The following is a 20,635-nucleotide window of genomic DNA, read 5'->3' as shown; positions in this document are numbered from 1 at the left end:
CTTTTGTGGACTGGGAGGGGGTGCCTGGAGGAGCCTCTGCCAGTCCCAGGCCAGGAGCCCTGGGGCAGCTGGGAGCACAGACTCCCCCTGCCCCCTACCCCCTCCCAGGCCTGGGGTCCTCTCAATACCCACTCCGCTCCCAGGCCTGCCCGATGAGGCCTTTGAGTCCCTCACCCAGCTGCAGCATTTCTACGTGGCCCACAACAAGGTGAGCTCCCCACCCAACTCCCCACCCCACCCCAGCCAGTCACACAGCAGAGTGCAGAGAGGGAACAGCAGGGGCTGGAAGGTGCTACCAGGACCAGCACACTGTGCTCCCACAGCTCTCGGTGGCCCCCCAGTTTCTGCCTCGTTCCCTCCGAGTAGCGGATCTGGCTGCCAACCAAGTGACGGAGATCTTCCCACTCACCTTTGGGGAGAAGCCGGCGCTCAGGTAGCCCCTGGCCCATCTCGGGCCCTCCAGGCCTCAGGCATGCCTAGGCCACCCCTCCCCTGGGTCTGAGGGAGGTCATGAGCCTGCCGTGGGGGGTCTGGGGGAGACAGGACCCTGGATGCTCTGTCTGGAGAAACACACACACACACACACACACACACACACACACACACACACTCTCTCTCTCTCTCACACACACACTGAAGGCAGCCCTGAACTGGGGTGCAGAGGGGAGTGGTGGGGAGCCTGGGGGCAGCCGGTGGCCACAGCCTGGCTCCCCTCAGGTCTGTGTACCTCCACAACAACCACCTGAGCAACGCCGGCCTGCCCCCCGATGCCTTCCACGGCTCTGAGGCTGTCACCACCCTTAGCCTCTCCAACAACCGGCTCAGCTACCTGCCGCCCAGCCTGCCACCCTCTCTGGAGCGGCTCCACCTGCAGGTGCCCCTCCTTCACTTTACCTCCCCCCTACCTCTCTCCTGGAAGGCCCCTCTGTCCCCTTAAAATTCCAGCTGTCAGCAATATCTTTCTCTGAGTCTCCACCACTGGCACAAGTGGGTCACAGTGCTCTGAGCAGCCTTGCTAGTCAGCTCCTCCTCTATCACTCCCTTACTCAAGAGCCTGCTGTGGCTCTCCACTGCCCTCTATTCCGGACCCTGCGCTTCATTCTCTCCTCCCTTCCCAGAACAACCTCATCTCCAAGGTACCCCGAGGAGCCCTGAGCCGCCAGACCCACCTCCGTGAGCTCTACCTCCAACATAACCAGCTGACAGACAGTGGCCTGGATGCCACCACCTTCAGGTGGGGCTTGGGACAGGTGGGATGGGGTACAGCTTTGTGCTGGGAGTAGGGGCTGAGGATTCAGAGCCTGGGGCCGCCACCCTCTGTCCTCTCCTGTGCATCACGCCTACCCCACGGCCTCATTAGTGAGCACTCACTGTGCGCCAGCTCGGCCCAGCACCGGGCAGCCACCCTCACTACCAACTACCTTGTGCTCCCATCTTGTTATCCAACATCACAGCTGTCACATGCAGATCTGGACCCAGAATTCCGTCCTGGTCATCCCCACCTCTAACCCTCAGGCCAGAACCTGCCTTGATCACCCCAAGTTTACCTCCCACCCAGATCTCTCAACTCACCACCCCAAAGTTGGAATTTCCAGCTGACATCTCAGTACCACTCGTCAGCCCTTCTGCCCTCCACCCAAGATCACCTGGTCCACGAGGCCGGGCGCCCAGACCGACGCCAGTCCCCTCTCCCACCAGCAAACTGCACCGCCTCGAGTACCTGGACCTGTCCCACAATCAGCTGGCCGCGGTGCCTGCCGGCCTGCCTCACACCCTGACCGTGCTGCACCTGGGCCGGAACCGCATCCAGCAGGTGGAGGCAGCCCGGCTTCGTGGGGCACGGGGATTGCGCTACCTGCTGCTTCAGCACAACCGGCTGGGGGCAGCGGGGCTGCCGGCAGGGGCGCTGCGGCCTCTGCGGGGCCTGCACACGCTGCATGTCTATGGGAACAGGCTGGAGCGTGTGCCCCTGGCGCTGCCCCGCCGCCTGCGGTCCCTGGTGCTGCCCCACAACCGTGTGGCTGCACTGGGTGCCCGAGACTTGGCAGCCACACCACGCCTGGCCGAGCTCAACCTGGCCTACAACCACCTGGTCAGTGCCCGCGTGCACCATCGGGCCTTCCGCCGGCTGCGTGCCCTACGCAGCCTTGACCTGGCCGGCAACCAGCTGACTCGGGTGCCCTCTGGTCTACCCACTGGCCTGCACACCCTGCGGATGCAGCGCAACCAGTTGCGGGCCCTAGAGCCCGAGCCGCTGGCCGGCCTGGACCAGCTGCGAGAGCTCAGCCTGGCACATAACCGACTCCGAGTGGGCGACATTGAGCCCGGCACCTGGCATGAGCTGCAGGCCCTCCAGGTCAGAGGTTGGCTGGTTAGCCACACTGTCCCCATGGCCCTTCCATCCCCTGCTAGCCCAGGTCCTCCTCCACAAGGCCCTTGGATGATACCACAAAAAGAGCCCTCCATGGGGGGCTAGCCCTGGGGTAGATAAGACAGATTCAGCTTCCAGGCCTTTGGCTGTGCTGTCCCTGCCCCCTGGTCCTCTGAGACACCCCCTCCACCGCCTCAGTAAACACTGTGGCCTCTAGCTCTTCACCACTATTAATCCCAGAGTTTAAAGCATCTGTGGGTGTCAGGCACTGTTCTAGGGGGGCCACAGTGACACAGCTCCTGGCCCTGGCATAAACGCCCTGCCTAGAGAGAAAGCAATCAATAACAAACATAAGTAAACGACAGTGTTAGAAGGGCATGAGAATGTGGATTAAGTGCCATCTCCATGAATGGCTAATTGAATCAGTGTCTCCCACAGTAGGTGGGAACTTGTCTGTGCCCCTAGCATCTATAGCAGGGCCTGCCCCAGAAAGGACTCAGTTTACCTCTGCCAAGGGGAGGATTTCAGCAGCCTTGAAAAGGGCCAGGAGAAGGGGCAGGACTGGACTGGGCATGCAGGGGAGAAGGGCTTGGGAGGAGAGTGGTTTGGGGCTTAGCTGAGCAGTTGACCCAGGGCCTAGAGCCATCATGGGGCATCTCTGCCCACCTGCCCAGGTGCTGGACCTCAGCCACAACCAGCTGTCCTTCGTGCCTCCCGACCTGCCCGAGGCCCTTGAGGAGCTGCACCTGCAGAGCAACCGCATCAGCCATGTGGGCCCCGAAGCCTTCCTCAGCACACCCAGCCTGCGCGCCCTCTTCCTCAGGTGCCCTCAGGGCAGCCGGGCAGGTCCACATGGGCAGGGAGGGCCATGGTGGGCTGTGGGGACCTCAGTAGGCCCAGGGGGTCAGGGTGGTTATGGCCCCTTCCCTTGCACCTGCCCTCATGCTTGCCTCTTGGTTCAGGGCCAACAGGCTGCACATGACCAGCATTGCGCCTGAGGCCTTCCTGGGCCTCCCACACCTGTGCGTGGTGGACACGACGGGTAACCCTGAGCAGGTCCTGATCCAGCTGCCATCCACGGCACCACGGCAGCCACGGGCAGGGTGCCCCTGACCTAAGGGGTTCTGCCGGGCTGTGGACTAAGGAGACAGTGCCCACCTGGGGCCTCAACCCATCTCTCCCAGGCCTCCGGGCTAAGCCCACCTGACCAGTGCTGGCCAGGAAGCTGGGGCACCTCACACGGAGGGAGGGACCGAGGCATGCAGCTCACACATCAGGTGACCCTGCTGGCCAGGTCCCGCACAGATGGAGACAGCAACAATAAAGCCTAATTCTTTCGAGCACTCACCACCAATCAGGTGCCCTTCACGTTGTGGGACAGGAAGGGCTCTCACCATCCCTATATCCAGTGGGGGAAACTGAGGCTGTAGGATGCTAAGTGGATCAGGCAATTTGGTCCAGGTCCCGTGGCTAATGAGTGGCAGGGCTGGATTCTGAGGCCCTGAGAACCACATGGGTCACCAAGCACTACCACGTATGGCCTGACCACACCTCTAAACCCAGATATACCCAAGGCCACTGGGCATATCTGGGTTTATACGTGAAGAGTAAATGCATGGTAGGGCAGGCGCCCTCAGGCAGCCAGACCCCTGACAGATGCATGGGCTTTCACATGCAAGAACACATCCCTTGTGGACACTCCGCCTCCCAGGCACCTTCCCTTCTATTACCCCTGGGGAAGGTGTGTGTGGGGGGAAGACCCAAAGCGGCCACGGAGGGCAAGAAACAAAGGCAAGATGGAGAGCCGGGTGTGGCCCTGGCTGTTTATTCTGTGTATCAACCCTGGGGCCTAGCTGGGCCAGGGCACCCCTGTGGGGAGCCAGCCAGGTTCTGGCTGCTCTCAGAGGCTTCTTTGGGTGTGGGAGGGCTTAAGGATTAAGGCTGGGGAGGGACAGGGAGTAAAGTGCTTACAGGGGCTCTCAGGGCTTGGTCCTAGCCACTCTTCCACCTCTGGAACAGGCCAGGGGCACAGGCTGGCTGGTAGGCACCATCCCTGATGCCCCCTGCCAGGGAGGCTCTGGCCAGGCTGGGTGGGCCCAGCAGGGGACGAGTCCATCCAGAACCGATTGTCCGCTGATTGTCTGCTTGTCTGGTCGGAAGCCGTGGCCATGTCAGCTCCTCCCAGCACCAGGGCCTGAGCCTGCTCCCGGATCTCCAGGGCGGCCAGCCCCGTTGGCCCCTCACCTGCGGAGCCGCTGCAGCTGCAGAAGTCCACAGGGGTCAGGGGGGCCATGGCCACAGCTGCCCACCCCCACCCCAACACTTGAGCTGCTCACCTCATTCTCAACCAGGTTCCGCCTGTAGAGCGCCTCCTTTGCAGCTTCCTGGGGATCCAAAGGGTAGTCGGTGGGAAGCCCCTGGCAGCCCCAGTCCCCCAGTGACCACCCGAACTCCACCCGGCTCACCCTGCTGCCCTCGTTGCCTAGGCGCCGAGCAGCCTCTGTGTAGAACTGCAGCTGATGCTCCAGCTGGGCCATGTATTCTGAGGGTGGGAGGGGGTCAGAATGGGGCCACTGCCACTGCCCCTCCCCCCTGTGCCTGTCCCTGAGCCCCCACCTCGCCGGATGCCTGGGCCCCCCTGCTCCAGCTGTGCCCTCTGCCACTGGCTGCGATGCATGATGTCCTGGTACTGCTGGGCCACCTCCGGGGGCACTGGCCGCCGTGCCTGCCTGAGGGCCAGGATCTGAGAGAATGGGGTACAAAGGGGGCTGTGAGGGCCCTGCTTGAGCCTGCAGACCCCACAATCCTGCCCCACCAAGCCCAGTGGGTGGGCACTCACCTTCCGCTCCAGACGCTCTTGGTCGAAGGCCAGCACGCTAAGGCTATGCAGGGGCCGGGCAGATCTATGGGGTGGGGATAGGGATGAGGGTCTACAAGGACCCCTCATCCCTGACTCCATTAATTTGACACGTTGGGTACTAGGAAACAAGTCAGGCCCACCACAATGTTGCTCAGCCTACACCCTAGTGGCAATGATGTTCACTCAGGCAACTGTATACACAGGCCACTGCAATGGCTGTGCCAGGCAGTCAGAGAGGGCTTCCTGGAGGTGACAGCCGATTTGGGACCCATAGGAGTCAGAGTTGGGCAGAGGAATAGGGAACAAGTGTAGAGGTAGAGGTGCTCCGGGCATTGTAACATAGACGCCAAGAGGACAGTGAAAACTAGGCATAGCCATGAACCAACAGGAGGAAGTGGGGGAGAGAAGGCTGGATATACTAGTATTCACAATGGTCAGATCAAAAAGACCTTAACACTCAAGCTGAGGAGTTTAAACTGGATCCTCCAGAAAGGGAGCCAGGAAAGGTTTTAAAAGGGGGGAAGGACATGCTCCAATTTGTGCCTGATGAGATATTGTCCAGGAAGGACTGAGATGGGAAGAGAGGGGCTCTTTCCAGCACGGCCTGGCTCAGCCACCTACCTGTTTCCTGGCTCCCTTGCAGGGGCAGGCATGAGAGGGGCCTTCCCTTTAGGCCCAGCAACCTGCTTCAGAGGACAAAACCAGTGTTGTGAGTCTTGGCTCCCCTTGAACCCAGCCTCCCGCCCTGGGGTTGCTGCTGGGTGGGGGTCTCACTGTGGGCACAGCTGCTGGCACGGGGTCAATGACCAGCCATCTCTCAGTCACTGTCTCTAACTGCTGGGCCGTCAGTGGCTCTCGAATCCGGACCATCACTTCTAGCCGCCCCCCTGTGGGCCGGCGACCATCCAGGACCTGGGTGGGCATAAGGGGAGGCTGCTGGGAAGCAGGCAGCGGCTGGAGTCCCAGGGCTGGGATCAGGGAGAACCAAGGTGATTTCCAAAATATGAGCCCATGGGTGAGACTGAGACACCAGCCGGTCATAATGGAACAGGTGCTGGAAGTATTAGGGGCTGGGAGTAAGGAGGTCTTCGACTCCCAGGGGAGGGGCTGGGTCAGCAGAGAGGACCCTTGGGAGGCTCAGGGCAGGGAGCATCTGAGTACTGTTAATGATGACGTGGCCATAATGGAACATTACATTAATGTCACCTCTTACCTCAAGGATCTCCCGGACCTCACATGCCGTCTCCAAGGCATCCAGCTTCAGCTGGGCTGTGCCCAGGACCCGGTCGGTCTTGAACAGGCCCCTGTGTATGTGAGGGGACACAGGATGGTTGGCCCAGGGTAGCTTCCCCTCCCTCAGAGCCCATGCAGTGCCTGACCCCTCAGCTCACCCCTTATGGACCACTTCGAACTTGATGCCTTTGGTCTGGATCGCCCTTCGGAAGCCTCGGTGGCCGCGGTTGATGCAGAGTTTGAACTGCTCCTTGAACTCTGCCCAGGGAAGGAGGGAGGGGTCAGCTATCGTCTCGTGTTATTTCTGGAGAGGGCAGGGAGTACCTGTTGCCCATGAATTACCAGGGGAGTCTGTATTCTTGATCACGCTGGTCTTGTCTTTCTGAGCTTCTTCCTGGGACCAGTCAAGGGGCAGGCAAGCTCAGGGCCTGGGGCCTGGCCTGGGACCCCTGCCCAACCCACTTCCCATCCTGATGGGGCTCGAGCCCATCTCTCTTTGGCTCTCCACATACCACATTGGGATAGGGGAAATCGAACCGAACGAAGACATCCAGATCACCAGGGGACAGCCCTGTGGACAAACAAAGGTCACAGCTGGGCAGAGGTGGTCCCCAGAGCCCTGACCCCTGCCTGGCGCCCCCTCACCTGGAGGTGTGGGCAAGTTGATGCACTTCACGATGAACAGGAGCATGTCATTGCTGCTGAGGTCTGGGAAGATCCTTCCAGGAGGGCAGGTGGGGAGACAGAGGAACCTCAACCTCACTGCCCCCCAACCTTTTCCTTCAGCACGGGTAAGGAACCCCACACTGCCTTTGGGGGTGTCTCAGCTCCTGAGCTCCAGTTTTAGAATTAGACAAACTAGAGTTCTCTGTCCAATTCTGCCAACGACTAACTTTTGGGTATTTTCTTTAGTTTGCACACATTTATTTAGTACCTGCTTTGCACGTCAGTGGCCTCACTGCTGTGGCACCTTCTCTTCATTTAACAGTGTTTCAGGAGGCTCCTACTATGTGCCAGCCAGTGCCCTAGCTGCTATAGGCCTTCTCTTCATTTGGCATTACTTGAGTACCTACTAAGTGCCAGTCAGTGACCTCATGGCTTGGGGACGTTCCCTTCATTTAACAATATTTCTGGAGGCCCTACTATGTGCCAGCCTGTGTTCTTGATCATGCTGGTCTTTTTTTTTTTTTAAATATTATATTTTATTGATTTTTCACAGAGAGGAAGAGAGAGGGATAGAGAGTTAGAAACATCGATGAGAGAGAAACATCAATCAGCTGCCTCCTGCACACCCCGTACTGGGGATGTGCCCGCAACCAAGGTACATGCCCTTGACTGGAATCGAACCCGGGACCCTTCAGTCCGCAAGCCGACACTCTATTCACTGAGCCAAACCAGTTAGGGCAATCACGCTGGTCTTGATGCTGGGGATACAGAAGTAAATGAGACCCATCTCTGTGCTCATGGAACCTGAGCTGACTGAGTGGAAAAATGCCCACTGAATAAAGAAATAAAGCAACTCTGCAAAGAATTAAAATAGAGGAAAGACTGAAATGTGCTCAGGAGGGGCTGCTTTAGACAGGGTGGTCAGGAGGGCCTCTCAGGTGACATCATAGGTGATGCTGAATGTCAAGAAGCTGCTGCATAGAGATGCTTCATGGAGATGCTACATGGGGAACAGAGTCTGGGCAGGGCACACCGCTGGGGTGAAGGCCCTGCGTGGGAACATGCTTGGTGTGTCTGAGGGACCAAAAAGAGGTCTGTGTGGCAGGAGGCGAGCCAACTGGGGACAACAGACAGAAAGGAAGTGACAAGGAACCAGGCCATGCAGACGGGGGAAAGCCAGGGTAAACGGTATGGATTTTCCTAAGTGGTTCTCCCAGGTTACCCCAGAGGCTGCACCTAACTTCTATAAGTGGAGCAATTACCCCAACTATCCAGGTGTGGGAACACTTAACTGAAGCAGGACCAACAACCGCCATCCCACGGGCCCCTGACAGGGCACACCTCTGCACTGTTTCCACGGGGTGTCACTGTTAACACCCCCTCACCTGCCATCCTTCACTCACACCTCATGCCTGTCTCAGGACCCTTGAGTGTGCTATGCTCCCACCACCCACCCAAACTCTCCTCCAGAGGCAAGTCCTCCACCGGCTTCTGGGGAGGGCAAACCCCACCTCAAAGGGGCATCTGGGCCAGGGGCCATTGGGGTCTTACTTGATGACGCTGAAGGTTCTCTGCTCAAAGCGGGCAGAGGGCGTGGGGAGACCCCGGGCGAAGGCCTGCTTCAGAGTCTCCATGCTCCGCTTACAGTCCTCTGCTAGTTTCTCAAATCTGCCATAAGAGGGCTCTGCTCAGATCCCTGGTCCCAGGGGCAGGCTGGGGGTGCACACATCAGGCAGAGGTGGGCATGGGGGCACTTACTTGCTGGTTTCGGCAATGTTGCCCAGGTGAGTGAACTGGTTAGAATGGTTCAGACACATCTGGTGAGGCAGAAGACAGTGAAGGGAAGGTTGAGGGGCCATGAATCTGGGGGAGCCCTGCTGACCCAGGCCAGGGGCCCCCTCACCTCATGCTGCTGCCTTATGAGCTTGGTGAGTTCACCATAGCGCCGGATAGAATCCTGAGACAGACCAGGGCCAGGCCGCTGGACCAGGGTGAAGTCATCCTTGTTGACAGGGGCGGGTGGCACCTGGGAAAGACAAGGCTCATGAGAGGGGCCTGACCTAATCCCTTTTTGGAGAGGCCTTCCCTGACCACTGCTTTGGCCCCTGCCCCTGCTTTCTTCCCCAGAGAAAAAAGTGATGCTAGAGAGGTGTATGGCCCTGACCAAAGTGGCAGAATCTATTAACTACTTCCCCCAAATCTGATCCATACCCTCTTCCCTAATAATGGAGTTCTGACTGGGTACATGGTTGCTCTGCAAGAGACATGTCTCAGCTTCCCTTGCAGCTAGGTGCAGCCATGTGACTCAGTTCTGGGCAATGGGAGGTGAGCAGTAGTGATGACAATTCCATGCCACTTCCTTTAGAGGAAACTTCTCGGCCTGCAATTTTTCTCCCTCATGACTTCCCATGGACTGGATGCAGACAGATTAGCGGTCCACTTGGACCACATGTACAATGACAACCTCCTCAGATGCAGCAGAACAACAAAACGGAAAGAACCTGGGCTCTAAAGGGCTTTATCTTTCAGAGCCCAGAGCACCCTGAGTGTTACATGCAAGAAACATAAGCATCTGTCTTGTTTAACCAGTCTCTTAAGAAGAGCCTGTTTGTTACAGCAGCTTAATCTGCATCCTGACTAATATATTCCAAGTCACATGGCTGCTTTTGGCCATAGCCCAACAGATGAGCACCTGGGAAGGTCTAGCCGGCCCAGAGGTTTCACCTTGGTGATATCCACAGGCAGCCCGTTGCGTGAGGCCTCCAGCATGGGCTCCAGCCCCTTGGCCTGGCGCAAGTGCATCTTGGCTCCCTCCACGTCGTTCTTCTGCTTGGCTCGCAATGCAGCCTGCAAAAGCTGCTTTTTTCGGCCCTCCAGGAAGGCCAACTGCTGCTGAGCTGTGGGCACAGGGGCATCTGCGGGTGCTGCCCAGCCTGTGGCCCGGTGACAGGCAGGGTGGGGAGGGGGCACCTACCTCTGTTGGATGTGCCTTTGGAGGCTGCTTTAGCTGCTGAGGTGGATCCTGGTTGGGGTGCCTTTGAGGGTGGGGCTTTGGGCTGGGCTGTGGGGGCCGCAGGGCTGTTGGGCTGCCGAGGACAGAGAGAAAGTCAGAGCTTTGCCAGCACCTATGATGAGGCCACTCCCCAAGTAGTCAGGGCCTGACACTGACAATAGTGACCAGCTTAATTTCTGTTTCCTCAGCACTAAATACAACATACAGTCCTGTTCTCCTTGAATCTTTGCAACAGCTTTGGAAGATAGGGACTAGGACTATGCCCACTTTATAGAAGAGGAGACTGAGGCCCAGAGAACAAAATGACTTGCCCATGGCCACATGATCAGGAAGTGGCGGGGCCAAGAAACGAGGCCAGTTCTTTCCAGCTCAGTTGTTCTCAACCTTCCTAAAGCCGAGACCCTTTAATACAGTTCCTCATGTTGTGGTGACCCCCAACCATAAAATTATTTTCGTTGCTACTTCATAACCATAATTTTCTCAACCTTCCTAATGCCGTGACCCTTTAATACAGTTCCTCATGTTGTGGTGACCCCCAACCATAAAATTATTTTCGTTGCTACTTCATAACTGTAATTTTGCTACTGTTATGAATCGTAATGTAAATATCTGATATGCAGGATGTATTTTCATTGTTACAAATTGAACATAATGAAAGCATAGTGATTAATCACAAAAACAATATGTAATTATGTATGTGTTTTCCGATGGTCTTAGGCGACCCCTGTGAAAGGGTCGTTCGACCCCCAAAGGGGTCGCGACCCACAGGTTGAGAACTGCTGTTCTAGCTCAAGATTGGGATTGTCAGGATTTACTTTGCTGTCACTCCCTGCCTCACCCCAAGAACCCAGCCCCTCATACCTTCTTAGGCTCCTCATCCTCTTCGTCTTCTGGGCCTTCGTCCTGGTTGGCCAGCTTCATAGCCGTCTCCAGGACCCCCACCAGGCTCGGCTGGGTGGACTCGGAGGCCTCTAGGCCCTGGATAGGGAGAAAGCCTGGGCGGCCAGTCAGAGCCCGGTCAGGAGAGAGAAACCTGTGCCATGATGGTGGAGAGGTGGGTTCCACCCGATCCAAAGGAGCCTTGGGTCTTTGAATGCACTTTAAATGCAGGAAGGAGCTGCTAGTGGTTTGGTGTAGACACCAGACCATGTCAACCTCCCTCTTGTCTCTTGGTTCCTCTCACCTGACCCTGGACCTTGACCAGACTCCAACAAGCAACACTGTAAGGTGCTGTGCTTGGTGCAAGGGTTGGTCCTGGACCTGGGGGGACTCCTGGGGGGCCAAAGTGCAGAGAGATCATTGCTCTCAGCAGAGATGCACAGGCAGCTTTGAGAACCCAAAGGAGGCCTCCAACTCACTGGGGGGGTTAATGGGAGGCTGAGTAGGTATCTGTAAAGCTGAAGAGCTGATGACTAGGGAGGAGTGAGTCAAACAAAGAAGAAAAGGAAAGATCAGACAGCAGTGGGCTAGCCAACAGGCTCTTCAAATAAAACCCCCTGATTTTTAGTGTTGGCCAAGTTCCAAGGTGTAAACACGCCAACTATACTGATTTTAAGCTACCAATTGCCTAAGAAGCTTGCAGAATTCCTGAATGTGTCGCAATCAACTTCCTGAGCCTGTACAGTCAGAAGGAATAGCACCTGCAAAGGCTCAGAGGCTGGAGGGAGGGGCAGGGCCTACCTGGGGGCACTGGTAGCTCAGCAACATCCACAGCTCGGCCAGCCTTGTGGGCTCTAATGGCATCTTGGTATTGCTGTGGGGGACACAGGTATTAGGATTCCCTTGGCACGGTCTCCAGGTGCTGCCCACCCACCCACTCAGCCCCCATGCACCTTGACAATGCGCTCATGCATGCGAGCCTTCCGCTGGTCCCCTTTGGTCTTAGCCTGGGCTGCGGCCACGTGGTATCGCTCCATCCGCTGTTCCAGTGCTTCCAGGAGAGTCCTTGGGGGTGGGGGAACCTCTGGGCCCAATGAGGGTGGGGGCAGGGTTAAGAGTCTTGGAAGGGGAGGAAGAGGACTGTCTTGCCCTGGCCCGCCTGCCCGCCCAAAGTCCCAGGAGCCTACCTGGTGTGGACGGCACCGTGGTGGGAGCCGGAGGCTGCAGTGGCGGTGATGGTGGGTCTTGGGGCAGCTGGTCTGGGGGCAGAGAAGTCCAGTGCAATGAGGGGCTTGCTTGTGGCCGCCCCTACCCCCAGGCTGGTGTGGCCTGAGCGGGTCTCCGAGCCTGACCAAAAGGGGCGGCAATATCAGGAAGTCAGTGGAAGCCTCCAAGAGTCCTGGAAGGTGGGCAGGTGGGGTCCTTACCAGGTGGAGGGGGCAAGCGGGACAAATCCACAGGCTCCCCGCGGCTCAGGGCCTCCAAGACAGCATCAAAGCTCTGTGAGAAGGAAGGGGGTCAGGAGAGGCTGGAGCTGGAGCCAGGTCCCTGTGGGGAGCCTCCATGCCCTCCATATGACAGAGGACTCCCAGTTCTGCCCCTTCCTTTGTCCCTTCTTGCTTAAGCCTCTTCTTACACTTAGGACCATTTCACAGAAAGGGTAAACCAAGGTTTTAAGCGGTGCCACAAATGACACCTAGGGACTGATCAAGCCAGAATTCGAATTTAGGTGAGTCTGACTCTAGAGCCCACGTTCTTTGCCACCATGTAATGTTGGAAGCATCCCATCCTTTCCATACGACTGTCATTCAGTCTGGACACACCTTGGCCACACGGAAGTATCTGGTGGCAGCGGAGGTATCTCCCTGCTGCTTGGCATGAAGGGCGGCCAGCTTGTACTCACGTTGGCGGCTCTGCAACTGAGCCAGGGGGCCAGTGCTGCCGGGACCTGGCAGGGAGAAGAGCACACAGACCATTTCTATTCTCACAGCAAAACTGTTCTTAGGCTCATTTTATAAATGTGAGAACTGAGGCTCAGAGAGGGGATGCTGTCTCCCCAAGGTCACACAGCATGGTGGGGACTCAGCTTAGGCCTAGCAGGCTCCAGAGCCATTGCTGTTTTGTGTCCCAAATTTTTGGGAAAATTTTATGTACCGTTAAGCATTTTTAAGCTGACATCTAAAATTTTTTCATCTTAAGTTTCAAAAGTGGCTAACGTTGTCATTCCCAGTATCTTGCAAATATTTACATTCGAAAAAGAAAAGCATTGCACCACTCTTTTAAGCCTAACATATTTTAACTACTATGGCAGCAATTCTCAACCTGTGGGTCACGACCCCTTTGGCGATAGAACGACCCTTTCACAGGGGTCGTCTAAGACCACTCTGCATATCAGATATTTACATTACCTTTCATAACAGTAGCAACATTACAGTTATGAAGTAGCAATGAAAATAATTTTATGGTTGGGTCACAACATGAGGAACTGTATTTAAAGGGCCAGAAGGTTGAGAACCACTGTACTATGGTGATTTGGAACTCATCAATATCCACTTTTTAATTTTTTAAAAATATGACAGAATACAAATAAGGCAAAATCCACCATCTTAACCATTTTCAAGTATACAGTTCAGTGGCATTAAGTGCATCCATTTGTCGTGCAGCCATCACCACCATCCATCCACAGAACAGAACATTTCCATCTTTCCAAAGTGAAATTCTGTCCCCATTAAACACTAACTCCCCACTCCTCCTCTCCCAAACCCTGGCACCCACCATTCTGTCTCTATGAATTTGATTCCTCACATAAGTAGAATCAGACAGTATTTATTCTTACATGACTGGCTTATTTCATCCAGCATAACATCCAAAAGGTTCATCCACAATGTAGCATGTGTCAGCATGTCCTTCTTTTTTATTTATTTTACTTTATTTTTAAAATCCTCACCCGAGGGTATATTTTTTACTGATTTTTATAGAGAGAGGGAGAGTGAAAGGGGGGGAGGGGGGATGGAGGCGGGGATAGGGAGAGAAGGAGAGAGAAACATCCATCGGTTGCCTCCCATGTGGCCCAACCAGGGATCAAACTTGCAACCTAGGTATGTGCCCTGACCAAGAGTCGAACCTGCCACCTTTTGGTGTATGATATGACACTCCAACCAACCGAGCCACCTGGCCAGGGCAAGAATGTCCTTCCTTTTTAAGGCTGCATAATACTTCATTGTACAGATATAGTGTTTTGTTTATGCATCCATCTACCAATAGACACTTGGGTTGCTTCTACCTTTTAATCATGCTGCTATGAACATGGGTGTGCAAATATCTCTTCATGTCTCTGCTCTCAATTCTTTTGAGTATATGCCAACATTTACTTATAAAACATTTACCAGGGTTCGCTTTTAGCAGTTGGAAATTTCATACTTCTTCTCTTCTTTCTATCTACGTCCCCCACAGAATTTAATCCTAACATTATCTATGTGGGGACTTGAGAGCCTTTTTTGACCACCCTATCATACATTTGTAACCAAAACACACTTATGTGGTGTGTTGGTAAAGTTGGGAAACAGAGGATTAAACTACTTTTATTTTATTTATTTTTTAAATATATTTTATTGACTTTTTACAGACAGGAAGGGAGAGGAATAGAGAGTCAGAAACATCGATGAGAGAGAAACATCGATCAGCTGCCTCCTGCACACTCCCTACTGGTGATGTGCCCGAAACCAAGGTACATGCCCTTGACCGGAATCGAACCGGGGACCCTTGAGTCCGCAGGCCGATGCTCTATCCACTGAGCCAAACCGGTTAGGGCTAAACTGCTTTTATTTATTTTTAAAAAAATATATTTTCATTGATTTCAGAGAGGACGGGAGAAGGGGAAATAGAAACATCAATTATGAGAGAGAATCATTGATGGGCCACCTCCTGCACGCCCCCCACTGGGGATCAAGCCAGCAACCCAGGCATGTGCCCTTTGACTGGAATCGAACCCGGGACCTTTCAGTCCACAGGCCAAGGCTCTATCCACTAAGCCAAACCAGCCAGGGCTAAACTGCTTTTTAAACAGCAATTTAGTTAGTTTCAAATAATAGTTTTCAGAGGAAGTATATGTTTTCAGAGGAAGTATCTCTAGATTGAAAGTAATCGGTAAGTTGTTGGTATAAAAAACCAAAGCACAAGCCCAGCTGGCGTGGCTCAGTGGTTGAGCGTCGACCTATGAAGCAGGAGGTCACGGTTCGATTCTGGTCAGGGTACATGCCCAGGTTGCAGGCTGGATCCCCTGTGGGGCATGCAGGAGGCAGCCGATCGATGATTCTCTCTTATCATTGATGTTTCTATCTCTCTCTCTCTCCCTCTCTTTCCTCTCTGAAATAAATAAAAATATATTTAAAAAAACAAACAACAAAAAACAAAGCACAACAGATACACCACCCAGTGACCACAAATCCTAGAAACACCTGGGAAACTGCCTGCGTTGTGCTTTTCCATACTGACAACTGGACTCAGGGCTTTAAGTTTGAGGGCACTCGCCTGAGAAGGTGTGTACAGGTTGAACCTAAACACCTTGATATTTGATTGATTGATTATCGCAAATCTCTCTCGGCATTAAAAAATTTTCTCCTGGGGTTGAATTACTGTTACAATTATATTTAGCACGTAATTGAGCGTAGTATAAGTACCTCTAGCTTTCTGATAAATACCTTTACAAACCAAGGGTAAAATTTTATTGGCAAGGTACCTCTTGCTGACACAGTAAAGGCTGGGTCCACCTCCTAACATTTAGCTCCTGATTCCCATTCATTCCTTCCCTACTTTATTTTTTCCTCTTTTAAAGTGTAGAGAAACCTGCTTCACACCAAAAAATAGATGGGAAGAGACAGTCTTGTTATTGCCACGTCACACCACAATTCTCCGAACGCCTGCTGTGAAAAATGCCAAAAACCCCATCATGAAAAATTTGGAGTGATTTCAACCAAGAATTCCAGGTGACAATTTCCAATAGTCCTCCTTCACCAAAAACAATGGCTTAGAGACCAGCCTGGCCGCTAAAGGAATTAAAGACCCCCGTGTTCACATTCTCAACCCCAGGCCATCCTTTTATAGTATAAAATCTATACTGTCTAATTGGTTCCCATCTGGGAGCGTTCGCCCCTGGAGCAGAGCCCAGAGTTCAGGTTCTAGAAGGGAGAGGTTGCGTACTCCTTTCCTATAGTGAGAGGAGGGCGACCCCAGAGGGGGAGGTTGAGAAGAAAAACCTGCAGGTAGGTGCGTCCTCCAGCCAGGTGAGGTTTAGTAGAAAAGACAGACAAGCTGAGCGCTTGAGAATTATCCACTTAAAACTCTGTATGTGGGAATGTTATTCAGCCCTAAAAAGGAATCAAGTTCTGATACAAGCTGCAATGTTATCCTGAGTGAAAGAAACCAGACAGCAAAGGACAAATAGTGTATGGTTCTACTTATATGAAATATCTACAAGAGGCAAATTCATAGAGACAGAAGAATAGAGGTTACTAGGAGCTGGGGGAGGGAGAAGGAGATGGGGAGTTAGTGTTTAATGGGGACAGAGTTTTGTTTTGGAGTGAAATTTGGAAAATAGAGGTGATGGTTGCGTAACGCTACTTAATTACACTGAATTACGGTTAAAATGGCACATGGTATGTGATATATATTTTACTACCACCACACATGAAAAAAGGGTATTCATGAACTGCAGAGGCATGCAGACCTCGGAAAGGAAGAAGTGTTTATAATATCGAACAACCAGTACAGGGCCTAAACCCTCATAGAGGGGCCAACCACTGAATATATCCTCCGACAGCCCATGTCAACACCCCTGCTCCCAGCCTACCTGGGGGCAGCTGGGGCTTAGGCAAGCCCAGTGACGAGGCTGGGGCAATGGAAGGAGGACCCTCCACTGGGACCCTGGGTTCTGGGGCCGGCAGGTTCATAGAGCCTGGCAGGGTGGGTGCAGGAGTGTGGCCCGATGTGGCTGCTGGGCCCTTCCCCACAGCAACGGGTGGTGGGATGTCCTCTTCGTCAATGGCAATGCCCTTCCGGACGGAGGCCAGCAGGTTTTCCAGTGTCTGGAAGAAGGTGTAAATGTGGGTTTGGGAAGAGCACAGAGATGAGTGCAGGGGCGGTGGTGGGGTCCCAGCACCCTCCTGTCTGCCCACTCACCTTAAGTCCCCGCTCATAGCGCCGCACCTTGGCACTGTCTCCGGCTTGCCTAGCACTTTCAATCGCTGTCTGGTAGAGGGCCAGCCTCTCCTGCAAGGTGGCCTCCAACCCTGGGCTGGGGGCTGTGGCTTTTGGCTGTGGGAGGGGCCAGGGGCATGGCGTGGGTGGGTGGTGACCCAACTCGGCCCACCCTGAAGGTGTCCTTGGTTGAGGGCCTACTGCACACCAGCCATGTCACCCCTGGGCCAGTTGCCCCCACCGGGGAGGGACAGAAATGATCATACCCTTTCCTAGTATAGAGAACTGGGGCTCAGAAGTGTCCCATTATCTGCCTGAGGTCACATGGCTAAGAGGTTCAAGGGAAAGCCTTGAACCCCGGGCTATAGGGAACAGAGTTGTCAGAGATATACCTGGGCCACAGGAGGGTGGGACTCCGAAGTCTTCTGCTCCTCCCCAAGGACCTCATTAAGTTCCGCCTGCAGGGACACAAGGCCAGAGGCTTGCATGGGGGCCCAATGGATGGGGCAAGAATGGGAGGAACCCTCCTGCCCCACTCTGGACACTCACCAGCAGGTCATCATCAGCTTCCACATCCTCCTCGTCTGTCACCTCCTCCTCATCATCATCCGGGTCTCTCATGCACAAGCTGGCCATCTTCTCAATGGCCTCCATGGGCAAGGGACCTGGCAGCAGGGGGAGGCGCCAGGTGGACCGGGATCCTTCAAGAGTCCCCAGTCTCCCATCCCAGACACCCAGGGCCCCGGAGAATAGGGTAGCAGGCAATGGGGCAGCATGTCTCCCTACTGGCACTTCCATGGCACCCACTGCTCTAGATCCAGCCGGCACAATCCCGCTCCCCAGAGACCTCACTGGCCTTATCCCTTCCTTATGAAGCCTGAGTTCAAACTCTGGCTCTGGAACTTTCTCACTGTGGGACACTGGGCAAGTTGGGTGACTCAAACTTTTTGTGGCTCTGTGTATGTCCAAGAATTAGCCAGTAGATGAATTCACAATTACAGAATTTATGATAATGAGGATCAATTGTATTAGCTAAAAAGTGTAAAGGCTATGTCTGCTGTCTGGGCTCCAGCCCCACTGGACCACTTTAGAATCCTCTGCCCAATACCATCTCCCCCAGGGCATTTGCATGTGCTGTGACTCCTCCCAGAAGTGCTCCCCACCTCTTCAAGTGGCCCTCCCCATTATGCGTGCCTCCTCCAAGAATCCCCTCCCAGCTCATAGGTGTCTTCCAATGCTCTGTGCTTCCCCCATAGCAGCCCCAACCACAGGACAGTGGGTTGGACGACTCACCAGGACCTGTGTTAAGTGCTTTAAGAACACTAGATGATTAATTCCTGTAAGTGAGGTTTATTCCCATTTTATAAATGGGGAAACTGAGGCCCACACAGGTGCTGGGACTCATGAAGTCACAGCCATTAAGTGGCTGAGCTAGGATTGAACCCTCACTCTGGGTACAGAGTTGGTAGCTTAACCTTTAACCCAGACCTGTGGGTTTCAGGAGGGCAGGGACCTACTCTGTCTCCTTTCCCCATCTTCCCAGCACCCATCTCTGAGCCTGCCCACAGTGGAGCTCGGTAAATGTTCCAGGGATGGACTGAGAGCCTCACCTTTGCCTCGGAGCTTCTCCAGGGTTTGAGGCTGGCCCCCAACCAAAGCCAAGAACTCAGCCTCCAGTTCCTCATGGTTAACTCCATCCTCAGGGATCATCAGGCCATCCGGGGAGAGATCAACCAGCAGACCCAGCTGTGGGAACAGAAAAGAGTCCAGTCAGACCTTGGGATGCACCACACCTAGCCATGATTGACCCAGGGTCCCCTTGGGAGGAAGGGAGCCCAGGCCTTGTGGCAAAAGCCATTTCCCTGGGGAGTGTCAGAAGTCTGGAACAGGCCCAGAATGCAACAGGTGTCTCAAGATGGCCAGGCCCCCTGGCAGAGATCAACATGGGGCAAAGGGCAAGCGGAGAGACCCAGTTCCCTGCTCCGAGTCCACACCCATGATTCGCTGCTTGCAGAAATCAGTAGGGAAAACAGGCCTCACACCCTGCCCAAAGCACAGCCATCTGCACACCTGGGCTTTTCCTTCCAGCATCCTCAGCAGAGGGGGTCATGCAGGAAGCCCTGGCCTAAAGCCCTGCCCTAGCTGGTTTGGCTCAGTGGCTAGAGCATCGGCCTGCGGACCGAAAGGTTCCGGGTTCGATTTTGGTCAAGGGCACGTACCTTGGTTGCAGGCTCCTCCCTACCCGGGCCCTGGTTAGGGCTCATGCAGGAGGCAACCAATCGATGTGTTTCTCTCACACTGATATTTCTCTCTGTCTTTCCCTCTCTCTTCCACTCTCTCTAAAAATCAGTGGAAAAATACCCTCGGATGAGGATTAAAAAAAAAAAAGTAAATAGAAGCCCTGACAGTAACATGACTTTGAAAGTGGGGTCTTTGCTATGTAACAGACCATTTTCCTATCCTTTCCTTTCCTATCCTATTGGGGTCTTTGCTATGTAACAGACCATTTTCCTATCCTAGCCTATCCTATCCTGGTTAATGGCCCATCATGACATGATAATATTAGGATGAACTATACAAAATTGCCCTTTCTGTGGATCAAAAATGACCCAATATTGGCAATTATGTATGGCTCCTTCTAATACTATGAACAATGACAATAATATTTACTGAGTGCTATGTTCTAGCACTTACCATAAACTATTCCAATGAATTTTCACACCTGTCCTATGACACAGGGACTCTTAGGGCCTCCATTTTACAGACAAGGAAACTGAGGCTGAGAGCTGTGAGGCCAAGTATCCAATGTGCAGGGGTTAGGAAGGAACTTCAGGTTGGCCAGACTCTAACACCTGGGTACTAAGCAATGAATGGTCTGGGTTCCTTCCATCAAAGCTGAGAAAAATCAAACTCTCGGGTGCCTGGGGCAGAGGAGATGGGAGAGCAGAAGGGACCCAGCCACAGTCCTGTGGGCTCATGGCAGCAGCTCTGGATTGGCACTTAGCTCTGGCCAACCTGTTAATCCCCATGACCTTGGCCAGGTGTCTTTACCTTTCTGGGCCTCAGTGTCCTCATCCTTATTATGGGGATAAAAAGAGTCTGACCTGGCCTGGCTGATGGGAGGGTTCAAAGCTGCTCCGGTCAGGGGAGCAGTACCTGTCCTTATCCCAAGTCGAGGCCTTTCCCTCCCCTACTGGGGCTGTGTGGCAACAGGTGGCCCTGAGCCTAGGGCGGGGCGCCAGAAGCTGGGGAGCCAGGTCCAGTAGGCCGCACTTTGGGGGGTCGAACCGCACTTGGGGGGCGGGGACCGTGGCTCACCTGGGGGGTGGAGATCAGGTTCCCTGAGGGGTGGGGAGGGTTCCTTCGGCGGGGCCGCGGGGTACAGACTCACCTGGCGGGCGGCGGCGGCGCCTCGGCC

At 54.4% G+C, this 20,635-nt stretch overlaps 3 protein-coding genes across 3 annotated transcripts in view; 2 read left to right on the top strand and 1 right to left on the bottom strand.

Moving 5' to 3' along the window:
- The window catches only part of LOC102252959 (podocan-like protein 1), a 22,697-nt gene extending 20,195 nt beyond the window's left edge, over positions 1-2,502 (top strand). Inside the window, exons 4-8 of the mRNA XM_014529434.1 lie at positions 144-208; positions 324-433; positions 718-874; positions 1,119-1,234; positions 1,699-2,502. Coding sequence (XP_014384920.1) covers positions 144-208; positions 324-433; positions 718-874; positions 1,119-1,234; positions 1,699-2,476 — 1,226 coding nt within the window. The 3' untranslated portion in view covers positions 2,477-2,502. The remainder of the gene's footprint in view (positions 1-143; positions 209-323; positions 434-717; positions 875-1,118; positions 1,235-1,698) is intronic.
- Positions 2,503-3,006: 504 nt separating this feature from the next.
- LOC106723946 (podocan-like protein 1) lies at positions 3,007-3,709 on the top strand. Its single transcript, XM_014529436.1, has 2 exons — positions 3,007-3,194; positions 3,334-3,709. Exons 1-2 carry the CDS (start codon positions 3,019-3,021, stop codon positions 3,482-3,484), a joined length of 327 nt encoding a protein of 108 aa, XP_014384922.1. The 5' UTR covers positions 3,007-3,018; the 3' UTR covers positions 3,485-3,709.
- A 455-nt stretch (positions 3,710-4,164) lies between these two features.
- Positions 4,165-20,629, bottom strand: CC2D1A (coiled-coil and C2 domain containing 1A). Its single transcript, XM_005881594.2, has 29 exons — positions 20,609-20,629; positions 18,828-18,963; positions 17,767-17,882; positions 17,610-17,675; positions 17,200-17,334; positions 16,871-17,105; positions 12,846-12,970; positions 12,450-12,522; positions 12,210-12,281; positions 11,976-12,106; positions 11,824-11,896; positions 11,005-11,138; positions 10,105-10,216; positions 9,855-10,027; positions 9,034-9,156; positions 8,889-8,947; positions 8,682-8,798; positions 7,110-7,183; positions 6,977-7,035; positions 6,807-6,858; positions 6,623-6,722; positions 6,445-6,535; positions 6,006-6,143; positions 5,853-5,914; positions 5,211-5,274; positions 4,988-5,114; positions 4,837-4,913; positions 4,708-4,755; positions 4,165-4,632 (listed from the first exon to the last, which is right to left on the bottom strand). The coding sequence occupies exons 2-29, from the start codon at positions 18,925-18,927 to the stop codon at positions 4,612-4,614; spliced, it is 2,757 nt and encodes a 918-aa protein (XP_005881656.1). The 5' UTR covers positions 18,928-18,963; positions 20,609-20,629; the 3' UTR covers positions 4,165-4,611.
- Between the last annotated feature and the right edge of the window lie 6 nt (positions 20,630-20,635).

The sequence above is a fragment of the Myotis brandtii genome, unplaced genomic scaffold (assembly GCF_000412655.1).
Source record: "Myotis brandtii unplaced genomic scaffold, ASM41265v1 scaffold680, whole genome shotgun sequence".
Lineage (NCBI taxonomy): Eukaryota > Metazoa > Chordata > Mammalia > Chiroptera > Vespertilionidae > Myotis > Myotis brandtii.
Note: the sequence above shows the minus strand (reverse complement) of the source record. Positions and strands in the feature narration are given on the sequence as shown.